Here is a 20,797-nt window from a genome sequence, read left to right on the forward strand (position 1 = left end):
CTCCCTCCCCTCCCCCCCTCCTCCCTCCCCTTCCCTCCTCCTCCTCCCCTCCCCCCCTCCTCCTCCCCCTCCCCCTCCCCTCCCCCCCTCCCCCTCCCCCTCCCCCCCTCCCCCCCCTCCCCCTCCCCCTCCCCCCCTCCCCCCCCCTCCTCCTCCCCCTCCCCCCCCTCCCCCCCTCCTCCTCCCCCTCCCCCCCTCCTCCTCCCCCTCCCTTCCCCCCCTCCCCTCCTCCTCCTCCCCCTCCCTTCCCCCCCTCCCCTCCCCTCCCCCCCTCCTCCCTCCCCTTCCCTCCTCCTCCTCCCTCCCCCCCTCCTCCTCCCCCTCCCCCTCCCCTCCCCCCCCCTCCCCCCCTCCTCCTCCCCCTCCCCCCCTCCTCCTCCTCCCCCCTCCTCCTCCCCCTCCCTTCCTCCCCTCCCCCCTCCTCCTCCCCCCCTCCCTTCCCCCTCCTCCTCCCCCCCTTCCCCCCCTCCCTTCCCCCTCCTCCCCCCTCCCTTCCCCCTCCTCCCCCCTTCCCCCCCTCCCTTCCCCCTCCTCCCCCTCCCCTTCCCCCCTCCCTTCCCCCTCCTCCCCCTCCCCTCCCTTCCCCCTCCTCCCCCCTCCCCTCCCTTCCCCCTCCTCCCCCCTCCCCTCCTCCCCCCTCCCCCCTCCTCCCCCCTCCCCTCCTCCCCCCTCCCCCCTCCCCTCCTCCCCCCTCCCCTCCCTTCCCCCTCCTCCCCCCTCCCCTCCCTTCCCCCTCCTCCCCCCTCCCCTCCCTTCCCCCTCCTCCCCCCTCCCCTCCCTTGCCCCTCCTCCCCCCTCCCCTCCCTTCCCCCTCCCTTCCCCCTCCTCCCCTCCCTTCCCCCTCCTCCCCTCCCTTCCCCCTCCTCCCCTCCCTTCCCCCTCCTCCCCCCCCTTCCCCCTCCTCCCCTCCCTTCCCCCTCCTCCCCCCCCCTTCCCCCTCCTCCCCCCCCTTCCTCCTCCCCCCTCCCCTCCCTTCCCCCTCCTCCCCCCTCCCCTCCCTTCCCCCTCCTCCCCCCTCCCCTCCCTTCCCCCTCCTCCCCTCCCTTCCCCCTCCTCCCCTCCCTTCCCCCTCCTCCCCTCCCTTCCCCCTCCTTCCCCCTCCTCCCCCCCTTCCCCCTCCTCCCCCCTCCCCTCCCTTCCCCCTCCTCCCCCCCCTCCCCCCTCCCTTCCCCCTCCTCCCCCCCCTCCCCCCTCCCTTCCCCCTCCTCCCCCCCCTCCCCCCTTCCCCCCTTCCCGATTTAAATATATATGTTTTTCGCCTGCAGTTGTTAACAATTACAGAAGAAACAGTCCAGTGATGTGGCCGCACTGTGCTCAGGACCTCGTGGACTTGCCTTTATTTCTGCAGCTATCACTTTCATTCTCCATTTCATTCTCACTCCATCTTTGACCTCTGTTCCAGTGCGATGGATTACAGGCCTCAGAACTTGAAAATGAAATCAATAATCTCATGTCACCAGCCTTTCCAGTTTTGACAAAAAGTCAACAATTGGTAATTTTATCATTTTCTTCCTGTTCACACTGCTGCCTGGCCTTCTGGGTGTTCCAGCGTTCTTTGATTTCAAAATTCCAACCTCTAGTCTTTAGTTCCTGCAATTTTTTCCCTCCCTCTGCTATCTTCAGACATCTATATCTGCTCAGACAGATAAACTAAATAACAAGCTTTCACCACCGTCAGCTGGCACCACAAGTGTCATTTAATCTCCACTTTATCACAGACCTGCCCTTGGTTTGTGTCTACCTTGCCCTTAAGTGCAATTTAAAGCATCTTTGATTTATAACCTTTCCTAGTTCTCATTGAAAGATTATCAATCTAAAACATTAACTCCTCCTTTCTGCAGACAGAAAAACCTGCTGAGTTTTTCCAGCATTTTCTGTTTTATGAAAATGTTAGCCTTTCTATTAAAATTGAGATTTTGACTAAACATGAACACTATTCCAATGAGAGTTGTGGATTCAACCTCTGGTTTCCCCTGTGTGCCCTTTTATAATCTGATTCTTTATTATAAACCATTTAAGCATATAAAATAGCCTGCTTACAATCCATGTCTGTCTACTAAGAGCTACCACAAAGCTTTAACAGTTTCCTGCTGTTCTCTCCTGGAGATGCTATTTCATTTCCTGCTTAGTCCTAGTTTGCTGCCTTCAAATCTAAATGAATCTGTGCAGCTAGAGCCTCTTATAGAAGAGTTCCAGATGGCCATAACTGTGTGTGATGTTTCTCTGATGTGGGATCAGTCTCACTCTGAAGACATGACCATGTAATCCAGGTTGCTGCTTCAGTGCAGCTTGATTATTCTCAGATGACTTTTCCATCCACTCAGGTGAAGATAGAAGTCCTAATATTCAAAAAAATACAGGGAATTATCTCTGGTGCTGTGGTCAGTACTTCATTCCTCACTAATTACTAGACTAATTGTGTCCAGATCATTAGTTCAGGCCTCCAAATATTTGTCTAGTAATTAGTGAGGAATAAAGTACTGGCCACACTTGTTTATTACTTGATTACCCCAGCTGCCATAATGGACACAAATAATAAACAAGTTTCAGTTATAATGACCCATGGAGCTCCCAGATTATTGTAAAAATATCTTGTTCAGTAACAGTCTTCAAGGAAGAAAATTTGCCTCCTTTAACTGGTCTGGTCTGTGGCTCCAGACCTGCAGCAGTATACTTGACTGAGACCTTGACATGGCTCAGCAAGCCACTCAGTTCAGGGGTGGTGAGTAACTAATGTTGGCCTCAACAGCAACACTCACTTTTCATGAATGACTAGGTACACTTTTAAGATAGGTTGTAGCTATTATCATATTGTCAGTTGTGGGACTTTAATAAAACACCAGTGACATACTTAAAAAGCCATGAAACATTGAACTGGAATGTGCAGTACACGCAAATCATTCTCTACGGAATGCCTCCTGAAGTCCACATTGTGTAATCCATCTGTACAACTTCAACTCGTATGTCCAGCCAGTCACTTAACAAGTTGTTAACATGTCCTGATTTTAACAAATATGTTGACTCTGGTCAATCCATGTATTTCTAAATGTTGAGTACCTCATTAATGGGGTAACCTCAAATAATGGGGATAAAGTGCAGCTGCACATGACTTTAGGTGACAGATTTCCCTGGTTGTACTTCCCCGCCTTCTAAGAGGGGTTATTGGGAGCCACTGTTCTGTCCAAGGACATAATTTACATATTTGAGGATTAGAAAATTGCAGCCAGAGTCTGACTTTTATATTTCCATGAGTGCAGTCTTCAGGAACCAGTGTGTGATCCACCACAAGTTCAGAACCAAGTAATCCTCTACACTTTCCTCTACCTATTGAAGCTTATCATCCAAGGAGGGGTGAGGGGAGCCATGGTAAAGTTAGAAGGACCACAATTATAAACCATCTTCAAGGAGTAAGAATAGAATGGGCCTTGCCATCAAGAGTAAGTTAGACCAGCTTCTCAGCAACTGCTGTTGAATTAGTGAATGACTTAGGACTCTAGCTCACTCTAACACAGAATTAACATGCTTGGGTCATTAGCCCCCAACCATGGAAGTTACAGATGGGCCAAGGAGGTCTTCTACTCCAACCTTGGAAACCTGGTCCACATCCCAGAGGGAGACAACTGATCCTCCTGGACAACTTGTGTCAGGATGGGAAGAGATCCAACCCTCTGGCAAAACGCGATTGACAAGGTGTGTGTAGGGAAGGCTAGCTCCAAAAGGGTCCTTCTGATAAAATGCTTTGGAGCACAGACGTCACCTCCAGCTCTCTGTTTTAGCAGAGGAACAAGCGCAAGATCTTAAGGCAACACCCCAATTAAACTGCCCAAGCAAGGAACCCCAGAAGTATCTACATCAACCGTGTCACGATAGGTACCAATAAATGCTCAACTAATCACCACCTAACTGCTCTCTTATCTCTGTCAACCTGGCCTCAAAATACCAGTGTTCTGAGAGCTGCAGTGTGAAAATAAATCTCAAATATCCTGAGTTAAACACCCAGTAATCTATGAAATGGGCATAGAACAGCATTGTTACATTTTAACAAATACATCTCAGTCACCCATTAAAAAGTATAACTTCATGATTTATCAGTTAAAATGAAGTACAGTATAAAACAATATGTGCAATTTCATCAGTGAGGTGATCCATTCTTGGCCACATACAATTCTTAAACTAGCAGACTTGTTAACAAGTGACCTTGTACAGATGATGATCTCATCTGACAGCAAGTCTTAAGAACAATTTTGATTGGTCAATAAATTCTGAGGTTGCTTGGCTGTTCATTGAGGAAATAAAAACATCTTTTCTAGTCCCTGGCTCAGTCCTGTGAGGGAATACTGCCCTCACCCTCTGTTCAGTTTTCTTACTCTCTCCTGCTCCCCCTTCAGGTGTCCAATGACCTGAACAATGGCGTTTTTTTGTGCATCATCTGGTGCTTTGGTCACATAGAGTGAGAAATGTTTGATGGTTTCTGACAGAAGGAACTCTGGATCGACAGCAGTTAAAGCCTGTGCAGAGTACCGCAACATCCTCTCGCAGACTATGGCGTAGTTTTTGTGCCAATTAGCAGGATGCTTCTCTGCGGTGACCAACTCCTGATACATCTGAGAAAACAAAGTTTCAAAAATGAGGATTAAACAACAATCTGATTTATAACCATCAGTCTGAATGGCAGAGGCTTCTTTAGATGGTAATGAAAAGGCTAAGTAAACACCAGTCTGAGGCCAATGGAACTGGGTGAGGGGTAAAAGGACAGGAATCTCACCTGATAGGCAGATGTATATAGCTGCAACTTTACTGATTCTGGCTGGGCTGGACTCTCTGCCAACTCAAATAAAAAGAAAGGCATCTTCATTCTGCAAAACCCCAAGATGAATTAGACAAATATCATCTGAAGGAAATCCGTGATCCAAACACATTTTTGATCTTAAAAACAATCTGATAATTACAGAAATTCATTTTTTTTGGGAGAGTTTCATATTTACCATCCTTTGCAATGAAGTCTCCTATTACCATTATACTTCTGTCCTTGGAGCAAGAGCCTAGTTTATAGAACCTTTTTAATTAGGGTTCTGTCAATATGTTCAACCTGCATTTCACTCTTTTCAAGGCCATTATTCAAAGGTGCATAGACCAAAAACGTACACGATACTACAGGTGTGTTCTAAACAGCTTGGCAAAAGCTGTAGCAAAACTTCCCTTTATACTCTGGCCCTTCATTTATGAACGCTAACTTTCCAATAGCCGCCTTAAATGTAGTCAGGTACAAACAAGAACTTCAGTGATGTGCACACAGATCCTTGAATCTCTTGAACCATTCTGGCTGGACTGGCACTGTCCAACTCAAATAAAAGGAAAAGTGTCTTCATTCTGCAAAACCCCAAGATGTTGTTCACCAGTAAATATTACTCACAACCAACGTTATTGGTCCAAAATAAAGAGTTGGCAGCCCAGCACAGAGCCACGTGGTGCACTGCTCGGGACCTCCTTCAAAATCAAGTACATATCCATTATCCCCACACAGTTTACCTCCTGCTGGAGTATCTGCTAGTTGATAATTGTACAGGTGTACTGTTTTACTGAGCAAGTGAATTCTTAATAAAATCATTGTGTTCAGTTGTTAAATGGGATGTTTAAAGTAGCCTGGCTTTGGACCCTTTCAACCACAAACTCTGATGGTTGCAAAGAATATTCTAAAATAATTCAGAATAGAAATGAGAATCAGTGGGAGGGGGTAGGAGGCATGGAGAAAGGTGGAGGATGGTGTGTGGGAGATGCAATGACACCATTAGGTGTGTGCCTGAGAGGTGCTGGGTTACCTGGCTTGCCACATCTCTTCATTCGCCACAGCTTCCCATGAAAATTGATCGTAGCTGAAAGACAGAAGCATCTGATGTCACACCAGCAATGCAGCTCCAGCCCCACTGTCCCCCACTTGGCCATTGCTGGATACCAGCAACCTCAGGTGATGGGATGGATAAACCCCCTGAAAACCATAGGGGGGAAGAGAGGTAGCTCCAGGGCTCCGATACTGATAATACGGACTTCAATGTGAAACTGAGATCAATCTGGAAACGTGCATTATGACTGCTCAGCTTTTGAGAGGAGCTGATTTCCTTCTGCCTCACCATCTGGCTGGTTGCACTAAGCTAACTTTTCCATCAAAAAGGCTATAAAATGTGGGCATTACCTGAGGGTAGAGAAAAAATCAAAATGATAGTCCCCATAACTCTTCAATTTTTCTCCTTCAATTCAGCAAAGCACATTTGTGAATTGGACACGTGCTTAAATGAAAAGAGAGTGCTATTGTGAAATAGCTGGAATTGAGACTTAAGCGGACTGCTTTGATAGAGTTGGCACAGAGCCAGTGGACTGAATGGCCTCCTGTCCTGTACTCCTTGGCAATGGAAATGGTGATCATGGCAGACAGTCTGAAGCTAACGTCACATCTGAATATATTAGTTTTGGCCTTTGTGAGATTTAAATGGGAGATGCTAGAAAATATTTCAAAACAAAAATCAGAGCTTTGAATCTGATCCTGACACTAAACAATGTTGTAGAAAGTAAAACACGCACCTGCAATGAAGGAGGGAAGAGATGGGGATCAGCACCAGAAGTGGTGCATCAAGAACACTGAAACAAACATTGGGTCTCAAAAGTAGCACGAGTACAAAAATTATACCCACATCTGGAGCTGAGTGAAAAACAAAACTTCAAACCAGGCCCCAGTCCAAATAAAACCAAATACTGTAGCCAGAGAAATAAAGTGAAAAGGGAAGGGAGTTTCTCTTCAATTGGAGAAAGGACCAAGGCAAAGCAGTTTATCAGAAAAATACATAGTGGGCAACAATACATTATATATCAAAAGATGAGAACTAAAAAGATCAAAACTATCAGATAATGGAGGTTAAACAAGGAGTATTCTTTCCACCGTTTAGTTTAAAGATCATACAGGAGGTTGTTAACAAGGCTAAAGTACATGCCACCAATCGTCCAGACATGGCTCCCAGTACCAGGATGTCTACCCTCTTGCTTTGGTCTTGTATGAACCAATGACACCTACCTGCCGTACTCCTCTGTCCAACTGTACAAGTGCTTGGTGCGCTGGATCCAGGTTTCAGGGCTGAACAGACTGGTGGAGTGGACCAGCTTTTCACACACTCCCCATGGCCAGAGGGAGTAACTCTGCTTCCAGCTCAAGTCTCCTTCATGTAGTCCAATACACACAAAGATCTCCTTACTGAAAGAACAGAGGTGTCTATGTCAGTGAATGGGTGCAATCCCAGCCTTCTGAAGTTTCACAGCATCATTTCACACCAAGGAAGCAATTCCCATCTGGAGCAGATGTAAGTTGTGGGGAGCTCTCTCCTGCACTTTCCTCCATCTGTGGACCTCACTGAGGTTACTGACTGATACTCCCGGGGGGTGGGGTGGGGGGGGGGGGGGGGAAAGAAGGCTATGGATGGGGCTTGTTAACAACAGCAAGGCTTATTTTGCCTCACCAGGAAGGAACACCAAACGCATTCAAAATGCATAACCGAACGAGCGATAATCATCAGTCAGTTTCATTAATGAATCGGTGTGGGAGGTGTGTGGGATGCAACAGAGAGAGACACATGCACCTGCACACACAGACGCGCACACAGACACGCACAGATTAAGAAAGTGAGGATCAAGCAAGAAGTAGAGAGGGAGAGGTTTGGGAGAGAGGGGAACAGGAGAGGGAGAGAAAGAAAGGTAGTGTGAGACAGGAGGAAGAGAGATTCCAGTATTTTTCCCATCACTGAAGTATTTTCTCCCTGCACTGATATCCTTTTATATCTCAAACTAAGGCAAGATAGTTCAATGTTTTAGCTGTTAGTGTCTGGCTTTATCTAGCTTGCCATTTGCCTAGCAGATGCTGGGATCTGGATGAAAAACACGATGATGCTGGAGGAGCTCAGCAGGCCAGGCAGCATCCGTGGAGAAAAGCAGATAGGCAGGTGGGAGAGCAGATCCTCTGAGGGATGGGTCAAAGGTAAGGAGAGAAAGGAAAAAAAAAGAGAATTCTCCCACTTTTAGGTAACCCCCCCCATCATCATGCTTCTTCTCCTCCCTTTCTGAGCCTCTCTCTTTTTCTACCTTTTTTTCCTCTCCTTACCTTTGACCCCTCCCCCAGTGGATCTGCTCTCCCCTCCTCCCCCGCACCAGCCTCTCACTGTCTCTTACCCGCATCTACCTATCACCACCCTGTGCCCACCCCGCCTCCCCTCGTGTCCACCCATCACTGCTCTGCTTTTCCCTCCTATACATTGGGCTTGCTCTTTTCCCATCTTATCCTGAAGAAGGGTCCTGACCTGAAACATTGTCATCTGCCTTCCTAACCTCTTGCTGTATCTTAGCTTGTGTGTCTGATGAAGCAGCACTGCAGGATCCCTCTGTACAACATTTCCACTTTTCACTCTTCTTATTGGGATCCGTAGCTTCACCTTTTCCCACACTGTACTTCATCTAACGCCCTCCTGAACAGTCCACATCCCTTTGCAGACATTTTACATGCTCCTCAGAGCTCACTTTTGCAGCAGTGAACCTGATTTTCTTACTCTACCTTTTTTTGTAAATCACTGATAGCTGAACAGCTGAAGGTCTGGTGCTAATCACTGTGGCCCCCCACCCATTACAATCTGCCCATCCTCTGATCTCTAACCAACCATCGAATCAAGTTACTCCCAACCCCATGGTCCCTAATCAATGACAATATTTCTACTAATTTAATACTCCATATGAAATACATATACCCAGCAAATGTCACACAGACCCAGCGAAGGACAGTGTCCCAGAGAGACGACGTGTGCCCTGATGTGGAATTGCCTTATCCATGGATGGGTGAGGAAGGCAGGTGGTTCAAGCTCACTGAGTACAATGTTGTTAAGCAGCGACTCACTCTCCATTCTCATTGAATAACTGATTCAAGTTGAATGTTACGATCCCAGCAGAATTCTCCTTGTCCACAGGCTGCCAGCGATTGCCAGGGAAACGGACATTGGGTAGGTGTTTGGCCAATTTTGGCAAATACCAGTTGTACGTCATCATCTGAAGAGGAAGCAAAGCAAGTTATGTTCTTTACTGTCAAGGAACAAACATAATTACATGAAACTAAAAAAGGTTGGTTGTGCCTTTGGGTCTAAATGTTAGAATGAAGCTGAATGCAGATGATTCTGATCAAAGAGCTTCAGCTTATGTGTTGGATACACAGCAATAACAGGCTCTAACCCAAAAAACATCTGCCAATAGAAACTTACCTCCTTGACCCCAGTTGTCATTCCCCTTCGCCTCACCCTATTCTCCCAACTACTCCCCAACCTCTCCAACACACAAACTGGAGGGACTCAGTGGGTCAGGCAGCATCTATGAAGGGAAATGGACAGTCAATGTTTTGGGTCCAGACCCTTCATCATTTGTCCACACATGTCCATTTGCCTCATTGCTTTCTTTAACACAGCCCAGTGGTGAACCATGGGGATTTCAGATGGTGAGCCACAAGCTGAACCATTGGAGTTTTACCACCCCTTCCCATCCCTGGAGAATGCAACTGGACAGGCAGAAAGATGCACCCTAATTTTGTCAAAACATCCCTTTTATCCCTGATCCCCCGTGTTTGGTTGAAGAATTTGAAACATGCAAACTAACATGGTCCTGGGAAAGAGTTGGAGATGCATTGGTAGTGTCAGGAGTTGGGCAGAGGTTATAGTGCAGAATGATTCTGCCAGGAATCCAGACCAGAAGAAACACCGGAGTGTATGTTCCCGGTCCTGTGACTGCAGTGCCCCTGAGGAGCATCACTGAAGGCATCTATCTATTACAGTTCACTCAGGGTGGCAGAGTGGTGCAGCTGCTGCCTCACAGCTCCATGGACCCGGGTTTGATCCTGACCTTGGGTGCTGTCTGTATATTGTATTTTCCCTCATTACTTGGGTTTCCCCAGGGGTCTCCAGTTTCCTCCCACATCCCAAAGATGTGTTAGGTGGTTAAATTGCTGCTGTAAATTGCCCCTTGGTAGATTAATGGCAAAGAAAATAAAACTTTGGTTGATGGGCATATGACAGAGAGTAACTTGCAGGTGTATGAGGAAATAAGGAGGGGGGAATGGGACTAATGGGATTGCTTTCCTGGGTTGAGTGGCATCCTTGACATCATGAGATGGGTCACCAGCTTACGTGGAGTTTTAACATAGAACATTACAGCACAGTACAGGCCCTTCGGCCCACAATGTTGTGCCAACATTTTATCCTGCTCTAAGATCTATCTAACCCTTCCCTCCCACATAGCCCTTCATTTCTCTATCATTCATGTGGCTATCTAAGAGTCTCTTAAATATCCCTAATGTATCTGCCCCACAACCTCTGCAGGCAGTGTGTTCCACGCACCCACCACTCTCTGTGTGTAAAAAAGCTTACTCCTGACATCCCCCTTATACTTTCCTCCAATCACCTTAAAATTATGTCCCCTCGTGTTAGCCATTGTCGCCCTGGGAAAAAGTCTCTGACTGTCCACTTGATCTATGCCTCTTATCATCCTGTACACCTCTGTCAAGTCACCTCTCATCCTCCTCTTCTCCAAAGAGAAAAGCCCTAGCTCACTCAACCTATCCTCATAAGACATGCTCTCCAATCCAGGCAACATCCTGGTAAATCTCCTCTGCACCCTCTAAAGCTTCCAGATCCTTCCTATAATGAGGTAACCAGAACTGAACACAATACTCCAAGTGTGGTCTAACCAGAGTTCTATAGAGCTGCAACGTCACCTCACGGCTCTTGAACCATAGAACAATACAGCACAATACAGGCCCTTCGGCCCACCATGTTGTGCCGCCCTTCAAACCACACCTAAGACTATCTAACCCCTTCCTCCCACATATCCCTCTATATCTTAAATTCCTCCATATGCTTACCTAACAATCTCTTGAACTTGACCAACGCATTTCCCCGAAATGCCATCCATTTCCCTGTGTTTGGTCCATAATCCCTGAAAACGTTAATCTCCCGTCCCTGTCCATGTGTTTGCTTTTACCATGTCATTGTATCTGCCTCTACCTCCTCCTCTGGCAGCTCGTTTCATTTGCCCGTTGAGCCACCACTCTCTGCATGGAACCCTCACCCCTCAGATTCCCTGAGTTTTTCCCCTCTTCCCTTCTCTTATATCCTCTACTTTTAGACTCCCCACACTGGGGAGAAGACCGTGACTCTGCCTCTCATAATTTTACAAACCTTTGTAAGGTCAACCTCAGCCGCTTTCACTCCAGGGAAACAGTCCCAGCTGATCCAATCCCTCAAACCCTCCAATCCAGGCAACATCCGTGTGAAGCCTTTCTGCACCCTCAGTATTTTAATCACATCCTTCTTGTAGTATCAGATTGGAACTTCACACAACACCTTGCAGAACTGCAGCATGAGGTCCCACCTCCAGTACTGACTGCCTCTGTCGATGAAGGCAAGCATGCCATGTGCCTTCTTTAACACTCCATCTACCTGTGTTGCCACCTGCAGTTAACTATGTCCCTGTACCTCCTGGTCCCTCTGTTCAACAACACCAGCCGGGGCACTGCCATTCACCATGGATGTCCCGGCATGCTTTAAATTCCTAAAGAATGCATCACTTCGTACATGTCTGAGTTAAATTCCACCTGCAATTCCTTTGCCCACTTTACCAGCTAATCAGTATCCTGTTCTAACTTTAGACAACATTCCTCACTATCCATGTCACCACCAATTGTGGCGTCATCTGTGAACTTACTGATCATGCCCCCAACATTCTTCTCCGAACATGAATATAGATGACAAATAACAGGGGAGCCAGCACCCGTCCCTGCCACACATCACTGAGAAACAACCCTCCCCTCCCACCCCTGCCTCCACCAAGTCAGTGTTGTATCCATTCAGTAGCTCACCCTCTGTCCCATGTGAGCTCACTTCCACACCGTCCTACCAGGCAGAATGTTTTCAGGGTCTTCACAAAAGCCATTTACCACAATCCGTCCTCATCAATCTTCTTCGTCACCTCTTCAAAAAACTCAGTCAAATCCGTGAGACATCATTTCCCACGCACAAAGCAATGCTGACTGTCCCTGACCAGTCCCTGCCTTTCCAAATGCTGGTAACTCAATCCCCCGACTAATGAACGGCAACACACCACACGCCTTCTTAACAACCCTATCAACCTGTGTGGCAACCTTGAAGGATCTATGGATGTGGATCCCAAGATCCCTCTGTTCCTCCACTCTGCTAAGAGTCCTGCCATTAACCTTATATTCTGCCTTCAAATTTGATCTCCTGAAACGTATCACTCCACACTTCTCCAGGCTGAACTCCATCTGCCACTTCTCAGCCCAGCTCTGCATTCTATCAATATCCTGTTGTAATCTACAGCAACCTTCTACACTATCCACACCACCACCAACCTTTGTATCATCAGCAAACTTACTAACCCACCCTTCCACATCCTCATCCAAGTCATTTATAAAAATCACAAAGAGCAGGGATCCCAGAACAGATCCCTGCAGAACACCACTGGTCACCGACCTTCACGCAGAATACGCTCCATCTACCACCACCCTCTGTCTTCCATGAGTGAGCCAATTCTGAATCCATACAGCCAAGTTTCCCTGGATTCCATGCCTCCTGACTTTCTGAATGAGCCTTCCATGAGGAACCTTATCAAATGCCTTACTAAAATCCATATACACCACATCCACTGCTCTACCTTCATCAATGTGCTTTGTCACATCCTCAAAGAATTCAATCAGGCTCGTGAGGCAGGATTGTCCCTAATCAGCCAATGATTCTCCAAATGCCCATAAATCTTGTCTCTAAGAATCTTCTCAATTTGCTCACCACTGAAGTAAGACTCGCTGGTCTGTAATTCCCAGGGTTATCCCTACTGCCTTTCTTAAACAAAGGAACAACATTTGCGACACTCCAATCATCTGGCACTACTCCTGTGACCAGTGAGGATGCAAAGATCATCGCCAAAGGCACAGCAATCTCTTCCCTCACTTCCCAGAATAACCTTGGATATATCCCGTCCGGCCCCGGTGACTTATCTATCCTAATCTTCTACAAAAGTTCCAGCACATCCTCTTTCTTCACGTCAACATGCCCTAGCGTATCAGCCTGTCATACGCCATCCTCACAAACATCAAGGTCTCTCTCCGGTGAACACTGAAGCAAAGTATTCATTAAGGGCCTCCCCTACCTCTTCCGACTCCAGGCACTTTTATCCCTGATCGGTCCTACCCTCACTCTAATCGTCCTCCTATTCTTCACGTACATGTAGAACACCTTGGGGTTTTCCTTAATCCTACTCACCAAGGACTGCCCCCTTCTAGCTCTCCTAAGTCCATTCTTAAGCTCCCTCCTGGCTACCTTGTAACTCTCCAGAGCCCTGTCTGATCCTTGCTTTCTAAACCTCAGGTAAACTTTTTTCTTCCTCTTGACAAGATATTCTACATCTCTTGTCAACCATGGTTCCTCCACTCTACCATCCTTGCCCTGCCTCGATGGGACAAACCTATCCAGAACCCCATGCAAGTACTGCTGAAACAACCTTCCACATTTCCGCTGTGCACTTCCCCAAGGACATCTGTTCCCAATTTATGCTCCCAAGTTCCTGCTTAATAGCATCATAATTCCCCCTCCCCCAGTTTAATACTTTCCCATATCGTCTGCTCCTATCCCTCTCCAACACTATGGTAAAGGTCAAGGAGTTTATGGTCACTATCTCCAAAATCCTCTCCCACCGAGAGATCTGAAACCTGATCAGGCTCATTGCCTAGTACCAGGTCCAGTATGGCGTCTCCTCTAGTCGGCCTGTCCACATACTGCGTCAGGAATCCTTCCTGGACACACCTAACAACCTCTGCCCCATCTATCCCCTTTACACTAAGGAGGTGTCAGTCAATATTAGGGAAGTTGAAATCACCCAAGACAACAGCCCTGTTATTTTTGCACCTCTCCAAAATCTGCCCCCCCCCGATCTGCTCCTCAGCGTCTCTGCTGCTATTGGGGGGTCTGTAGAATACTCCCAATAGAGTGATCGCTCCCTTCCTGTTTCTGACTTCCACCCACACTGACTCCGTGGACGATCCCTCCAGGACATCCTCCCTTTCTGCAGCTGTGACACTGTCCCTGATCAGCAAAGCCACTCCCCCACCTCTTTTACCTCCGTCCCTGTCCCTTTTGAAACATCTATACCCCGGAATATCCAGCAGCCATTCCTGCCCTTGCGATAGCCAAGTCTCTGTAATAGAACCATAGAACAATACAGCACAATACAGGCCCTTCGGCGCACCATGTTGTGCCGACCTTTAAACCTCGCCTAAGACTATCTAACCCCTTCCTCCCACATATCCCCCTATTTTAAATTCCTCCATATGTTATCTAACAATCTCTTGAACTTGGCCAACGTACCCGCCTCCACCACCACCCCAGGCAGCGCATTCCATGCACCAACCACTCTCTGGGTGAAAAACCTTCCTCTGATATCTCCCTTGAACTTCCCACCCATTACTTTAAAGCCATGCCTTATTGTACTGAGAGCATTGGTGCCCTGCGAACGAGGTGCTGGCTGTCCAATCTATCTATGAACCCCCAGATCCCTCTGCTCCTCCACACTACCCAGAATCCTGCCATTAACCTTGTACTCCACCTTGGAGTTTGTCCTTCCAAAGTGTAGCACCTCACACTTCTCCGGATTGAACTCCATCTGCCACTTCTCAGCCCAGCTCTGCATCCTATCAATATCCCTCTGCAACCTTCGACAGTCCTCCACACTATCCACAACACCACCGACCTTTGTGTCATCTGCAAACTTGCCAACCCACCCTTCTACCCCCTCATCAAAGTCATTAATAAATATCACAAAAAGCAGAGGTCCCAGAACCAATCCTTGTGGGACACCACTAGTCACAGCCCTCCAATCTGAATGCACTCCCTCTGCTTTCTACAGGCAACCCAGTTTTGAAACCACACGGCCAAGCCTCCCTGGATCCCATGCCCTCTCACCTTCTGAAGAAGCCTACCATGTGGAACCTTGTCAAACGCCTTACTAAAATCCTGTAGACCACATCTGCTGCACTACCCTCATCAATCTGCCTGGTCACCTCCTCAAAGAACCCTATCAGGCTTGTGAGACATGATTTTCCCTTCACAAAGCCATGCTGGCTATCCCTAATCAGTCCATGATTCTCTAAATGCTCATAGATCCTATCTCTGAGAATCCCTTCCAACAGCTTACCCACCACAGACATAAGGTTCACTGGTCTGTAATTCCCTGGACTATCCCTACTACCTTTTTTGAATAAGGGGACAACATTTACCACCCTCCAATCCTCTGGTACTATTCCCATGGACAATGAGGACGCAAAAATCCTAGCCAATGGTTCAGCAATCTCCTTCCTCGCTTTGCGGAGCAGCCTGGGGAATATTCTGTCAGGCCCCGGGGACTTATCTGTCCTAATATTTTCTAACAGCTCCAACACATTCTCTCTCTTGATATCTACGTGCTCTAGGACATTATCCATACCAACACTGTCCTCTGTGTCATCAAGGCCCCTCTCTTTGGTGAATACTGAAGAGAAGTATTCATTGAGAACCTCACCCACCTCCACAGCTTCCAGGCACATCCTCCCACCTTTGTCTCTAATCGGTCCTACGTTTACTCTCGTCATCCTTCTGCGTCATAGTTCCACGTATTTACCCATGCGCTAAGTTCATCATCCTTGTTCCTGATACTTCTCGCATTAAAGTAGACACACTTCAGCCCATCCAACTGACTGCAATTTTGCCCTTTCAAATGCCTATCCTTCCTCACAGTCTTTCTACACTCTGCATCTACTTGTACACTAAATGAACCAACCTCTGACCTGTCACTCGGGTTCCCATCCCCCTGCCAAACTAGTTTAAACCCTCCCCAACAGCTCGAGCAAACCTGCCCGCAAGAATATTGGTCCCCCTCCAGTTCAGGTGTAACCCGTCCCTTTTGTACAGGTCAGACCTTCCCCAGAAGAGATCCCAATGATCAACAAATCTGAAACCCTGCCCCCTGCACCAATTCCTCAGCCATGCATTCATCTGCCAAATCATCCTATTCTTACCCTCACTGGCACATGGCACAGGCAGCAATCCAGAGATTACTGCCCTTGAGTTTTAAACCAGATCACGCTTCTAGATCCCTGCCCGCCCCTTGTCCTTTATCAGTCAGCGGACCTTGTTTCTGTTACCTCCTGATCCACCAGACTGAGGTCAGGTCTTTGCTTCTCACAGTAGTGGAGGTATCGTAGAGTGTTTCCTGGGAGGTCTCCCCGGAGTAGGATGATGGCGTCAGGGGGCACACTGCCCAAAAGATTTCTGGCAAATTTGTCCACAACATCATTGTTACTTTTGTCACATATCCTGAATAAAATGAGATTGTTGGAGAAAAAAGGGGTTAATGATTTTAAAACAATGAATAGAAAAACATTTTCTCTATATCCTAACTATCACAGCAAAGAGTCAGGACCAGAGCAACGAGACAAGTCAAATAAGATGGTGTTCTTTCTCACAAGATGGCAGCATAGTAAAGAGCTTCTCCAAATGGAGCCTCCCACAACCTTGTTTCCTGGGTCCATGCCTGCTAATTATGGACTCAACTGATGTTCTGTTCCCTGTGAACTCCACTGTGGCATCAACTCCAACACACCCAGCAGAAAGAAGAATGCCTGCAGTAGTTTGAGACCAATCACTCAGCCCCAGGACACTGCTGCAGGACTTACTCAGGGCCGTGTCATAGGTCCAATCATTCACAAGGCTCTTGCTTCATGCAACAAGACCTGGACAACACTCAGGGATGCTGCTACATGACAGCTAACACTTGTGGCAAACAAGTTCCTAGGCAATCACCATCTTCAACAAGATACCAACCTCTCTTTGACAATCAACAGCATTATTATTCTTGAATGTCCAATCCCCCAGCAAGATCCTGAGACTGAATCCCAGCTGAACCAGATGTGCAAGTACTGTGGCTACAAAAGTCAGAGGCTGCATCAAGTGACTCGCATCTTGACTCCCTGAACCCTTCCCACAATCTGCAAGGCACAATTCAGAAGAGTGATGGAACGATCTCTACTTGCCCGGATGAGAGCAGTGCCAATAACTCTCAAACCCGTGACCACCACCAGATCGAAGGACAAGGGCAGTAGTTCCAACGTAACTCCAATTCCATGTTCTCCATGTTACACATCATCCTGACATGAATGTATATCATCATTACTTCATTATGTAGTCAACATCCTGCAATTCCCCACCTAAAGGCATCTGTAGTACATTCACCATTAGAACTGCAACAGTTTAAAAAGGCTGCTCATCAGCACCTGCTCAAGGACAATCAGAATGGGCATTGGCAGCAATAGATAATTAAATGATAATGTGACATTGGACCAATGTTTTATTGAACATGTTCTCAGTCTCACCACCACTTGTGGTCCGGCCTGAATCCACCATGACCTACTCCAACTTGTTCTTTCCCAGGGTGATATCTGTGGAGTTCATCATCCCTCAGCCTCTTTCTATATATTTTCGGAATCAAACCTTGACCCATCTTGATTTGCCTCATCTCCTCTTTTAGCTCTGTCCAACCTTCTTAGTGTTGTGGTTCACTTCAACCCTTCATGATGGTTCCTCATTAAAACTTAGTTATTAAAGAAATAAAAGAACGAACCTGCATTTGTATCATTTCCTTTGGGTCTTCAAGATATTCCAGACTGTGCTTCGCAGTGAACCAGTGCAGTCACTTGGAAACCTGGGAAGCAATGTGTACACAGCCACCACCCCCCACAGCATCACTAGGATAATAACCATACCATTTGTTCTGGTGGTGCTACTCAAGGCAGCCTAAACACTAGAAACGATTCCTTAAATATTGTAGGACTGTTTAGGTCCATCTGAGAAAGCAAAAAGGCTCACTTTAATGTCTCTGCCAGGGAAAGAGCACCTTCTATAGTGTGAAGTTCCCTCAACTTTACCCACATTATCCTGACCGGTTGCATCACGGTCGAATGCACAGGAACGTAAGAAGCTGCAGAGAGTAGTGGACTCAGCCCAATACATCATGGGCACATCCCTCCCCACCATCAAAAGTATGAGGTACTGCCCCAAAAAGGCAGCATCTATCATCAAAGGTCCCCACCATCCAGCCCTGCCATCTCCTCACAGCTACCATCAGACAGAAGGTACAGAAGCCTGAAGTCCCACACCACCAGGTTCAAGAACAGCTACTTCCCTTCAAACAATCGGTTCAAACAACCTGCACAACCCCAATCACTATCTCAGTATAGCAACGCTATGATCACTTTGCACTAAAATGGACTTCTTTTGTTCTAATTGTGTTCTTTCTTGTATAATTTATGTTTAATTTATCTTTTTTCTTGTGAATGTTGTGTATCTGATGCTCTGTGCCTGTGATGCTGCTGCAAGTAAGCTTTTCATTGCACTTGTGCACACATGGACTTGGGCATCTGACAATAAACCTTGACATTATGTCCTGAATTCTCCAGAGTGGGTCTAACCCCACAATCTCTGACGCAGTGACAGTGATCCCACATGGCCAAGCTGAAGCTGATACCATCAGTAGCCGCTGCAGGATGATCTATAGAACTGTCCTTACCTGTAGTTCAGGTGGATCTGGAAGGCAATGAGGAAGATGGCCGGGAGCCACTCTGCCCAGTGCCACAGTGAGTGACTGCCCATTATTCTCCGCAGCACAGAGGAGACTGAAGCCAGACCACAGCCCGCCAGAACACAAACCACCAAATTACTCTGCAGCCAGAATCTTTCAACCTGTATAAAGAAAATGAACAATGTCTTAGAGTCATACAGCATGTTTAGAGGCCCGATAGCACACCATATCCACGCCAACCATCGAGCACCCAGTCACACTAATCCTGTTTCCCTCCTGCATCCCACCAACCCACATCACTCCCCCCACCAATGTAAAAATAACGTGAAATGTAAGGGTTAATAACGTACAGTGTTACTGCTCCTCAACCATGGTGTGACTATAGGTGTGAGTGCAAGATGTGCAGGTGCTTGGGTGAAACAAAGAAGTATCTTGTTTTGCTAAAGTTTGCTGTAAGCAACTGCCCAAGTACGTGCAACTCTGCACGTAGGCATCTTTAAATTACGTATAAAAGGAGGGACACAAACATGTAAATCTTTGAGTGGGGATCAGTATAGAGCTCGGGTTACACTGTTTACTCTTTCTCTGTATCCCTCACTCCCGCTAGCGTTAACTAATAAAGCATTAATTGTACGCTCCTTGGTTCTGCTGTTACCTGCTTTATTACAGTGTGGGTCGACTTTCACACCATTCCCCTGCCATCCAGCCACACTAGGCGTGATTTACAGCGGCCAATCAACCCACCAACCTGCACATCTTTGGGATGTGGGAGGAAGCCAGAGCACCCGGAGGAAACCCACACGGTGACAGGGAGAACGTGCAAACTCCACAGACAACGCCCAAGGTCAGGATTGACCCCAGGTCTCCAGAGCTGTGAGGCAGCAGTATGAGGTGCTACGCCACCAGGCTGCCCCAAATTGTGCTCTGGAATGTGTTACAAGATGTGAAGCAGATGAGCTAGGTTGGTTGATATGGAACATTAACAGCCAGAGACAGCTGCGCTTTTGACAATGAAAGGTTAATAGTAAGGGGCTAAGAGGGAAAATTCAAGCTGTGGAAAGTTAGCAGATGGGCATCACATGTTCATAAACAGACTAAAGCCAAGGTTTTTTTGTCTGTTTGGAGCCCCCTAACCTGGAGAGAAGGTTGAATCTCCTGAGAGGCAGACGGCACATGCACTACAAATGCAGTCTCTCTTTGTTATGGAAAGATACTGCTGGAAGAATGTAACTTCTACCAGTGCTTGGTAAATGAGGGTCTCCCATTCCCAAAAGACACATAGAAATAGACACACGTGAATTGGCAAGAGTAAGGTGATGATATAAAGGATAAAGACAGGTGTGAACACCGGGAGTTAGCTGAAACCAGGGGATAACAGAAAAGCTGATAACGAAGTAAGCCATACCGTCTCCACAGAGGAATCAAACTCTATGGGAAAGGGCATCCACACCTGGAGTGATGGAAGGGACTGGGAAGAGTATTGGTAGGCCTGAGGATTGGTATCTAGACATTCACCCAGAGAGCAAAATTGATGAGAGAAAGTCGAATACGAGAGTAATTTAGCGAGGAATATAAAAACAGATGGCAAGAGTTTCTACAAATATGGCAAAAAAAAAGAACAAAAGTAAATAGTCCTTTAGAGACCGAGACGGGAGAGTTAAGAGGGTTGCATCTCATTTTCAGCATTCATTTTCTCCCCCATGTCTCCTTTTCTAATAATTCCAGATTTGTCACACAGACTTACAGCACAGAAACAGGCCCTTCGGCCCGCTCAGTCCATGCCTACCATCAACCACCCATTTACACTAATCCTACATTATTCCTATTTTTTATTCTTCCCCACTTTTCCACCAACTGTCCCCAGATTCTATCACTGACCTACACACTAGGGTCAATATACATTGGCCAACTAACCTACCAACCCGGATGTCTTTGGGATGTTGGAGGAAACCGGAGCACCTGGAAGAAGCCCACGTGGTAACAGGGAGAACGTGCAAACATCAGACAGACAGCACCCAGGGTCAGGACTGAACACAGGTCTCTGGCACTGGGAGGCAGCGGCTCTGCCAACTGGGCACCTACTTTGCCTTCTGCCGTTACATTGGTACTG

At 47.3% G+C, this 20,797-nt stretch overlaps 1 protein-coding gene across 1 annotated transcript in view; it reads right to left on the reverse strand.

Moving 5' to 3' along the window:
- Positions 1-1,330: 1,330 nt before the first annotated feature.
- Positions 1,331-20,797, reverse strand: part of tmem260 (transmembrane protein 260) — a 45,625-nt gene continuing 26,158 nt past the window's right edge. The window contains exons 11-17 of the mRNA XM_052033356.1: positions 18,676-18,848; positions 16,256-16,427; positions 8,924-9,072; positions 7,064-7,240; positions 5,820-5,873; positions 4,766-4,856; positions 1,331-4,604 (exon numbers count right to left, since the gene is read on the reverse strand). Coding sequence (XP_051889316.1) covers positions 4,344-4,604; positions 4,766-4,856; positions 5,820-5,873; positions 7,064-7,240; positions 8,924-9,072; positions 16,256-16,427; positions 18,676-18,848 — 1,077 coding nt within the window. The 3' untranslated portion in view covers positions 1,331-4,343. The remainder of the gene's footprint in view (positions 4,605-4,765; positions 4,857-5,819; positions 5,874-7,063; positions 7,241-8,923; positions 9,073-16,255; positions 16,428-18,675; positions 18,849-20,797) is intronic.

Source organism: Pristis pectinata, chromosome 18 (genome assembly GCF_009764475.1).
Source record: "Pristis pectinata isolate sPriPec2 chromosome 18, sPriPec2.1.pri, whole genome shotgun sequence".
Lineage (NCBI taxonomy): Eukaryota > Metazoa > Chordata > Chondrichthyes > Rhinopristiformes > Pristidae > Pristis > Pristis pectinata.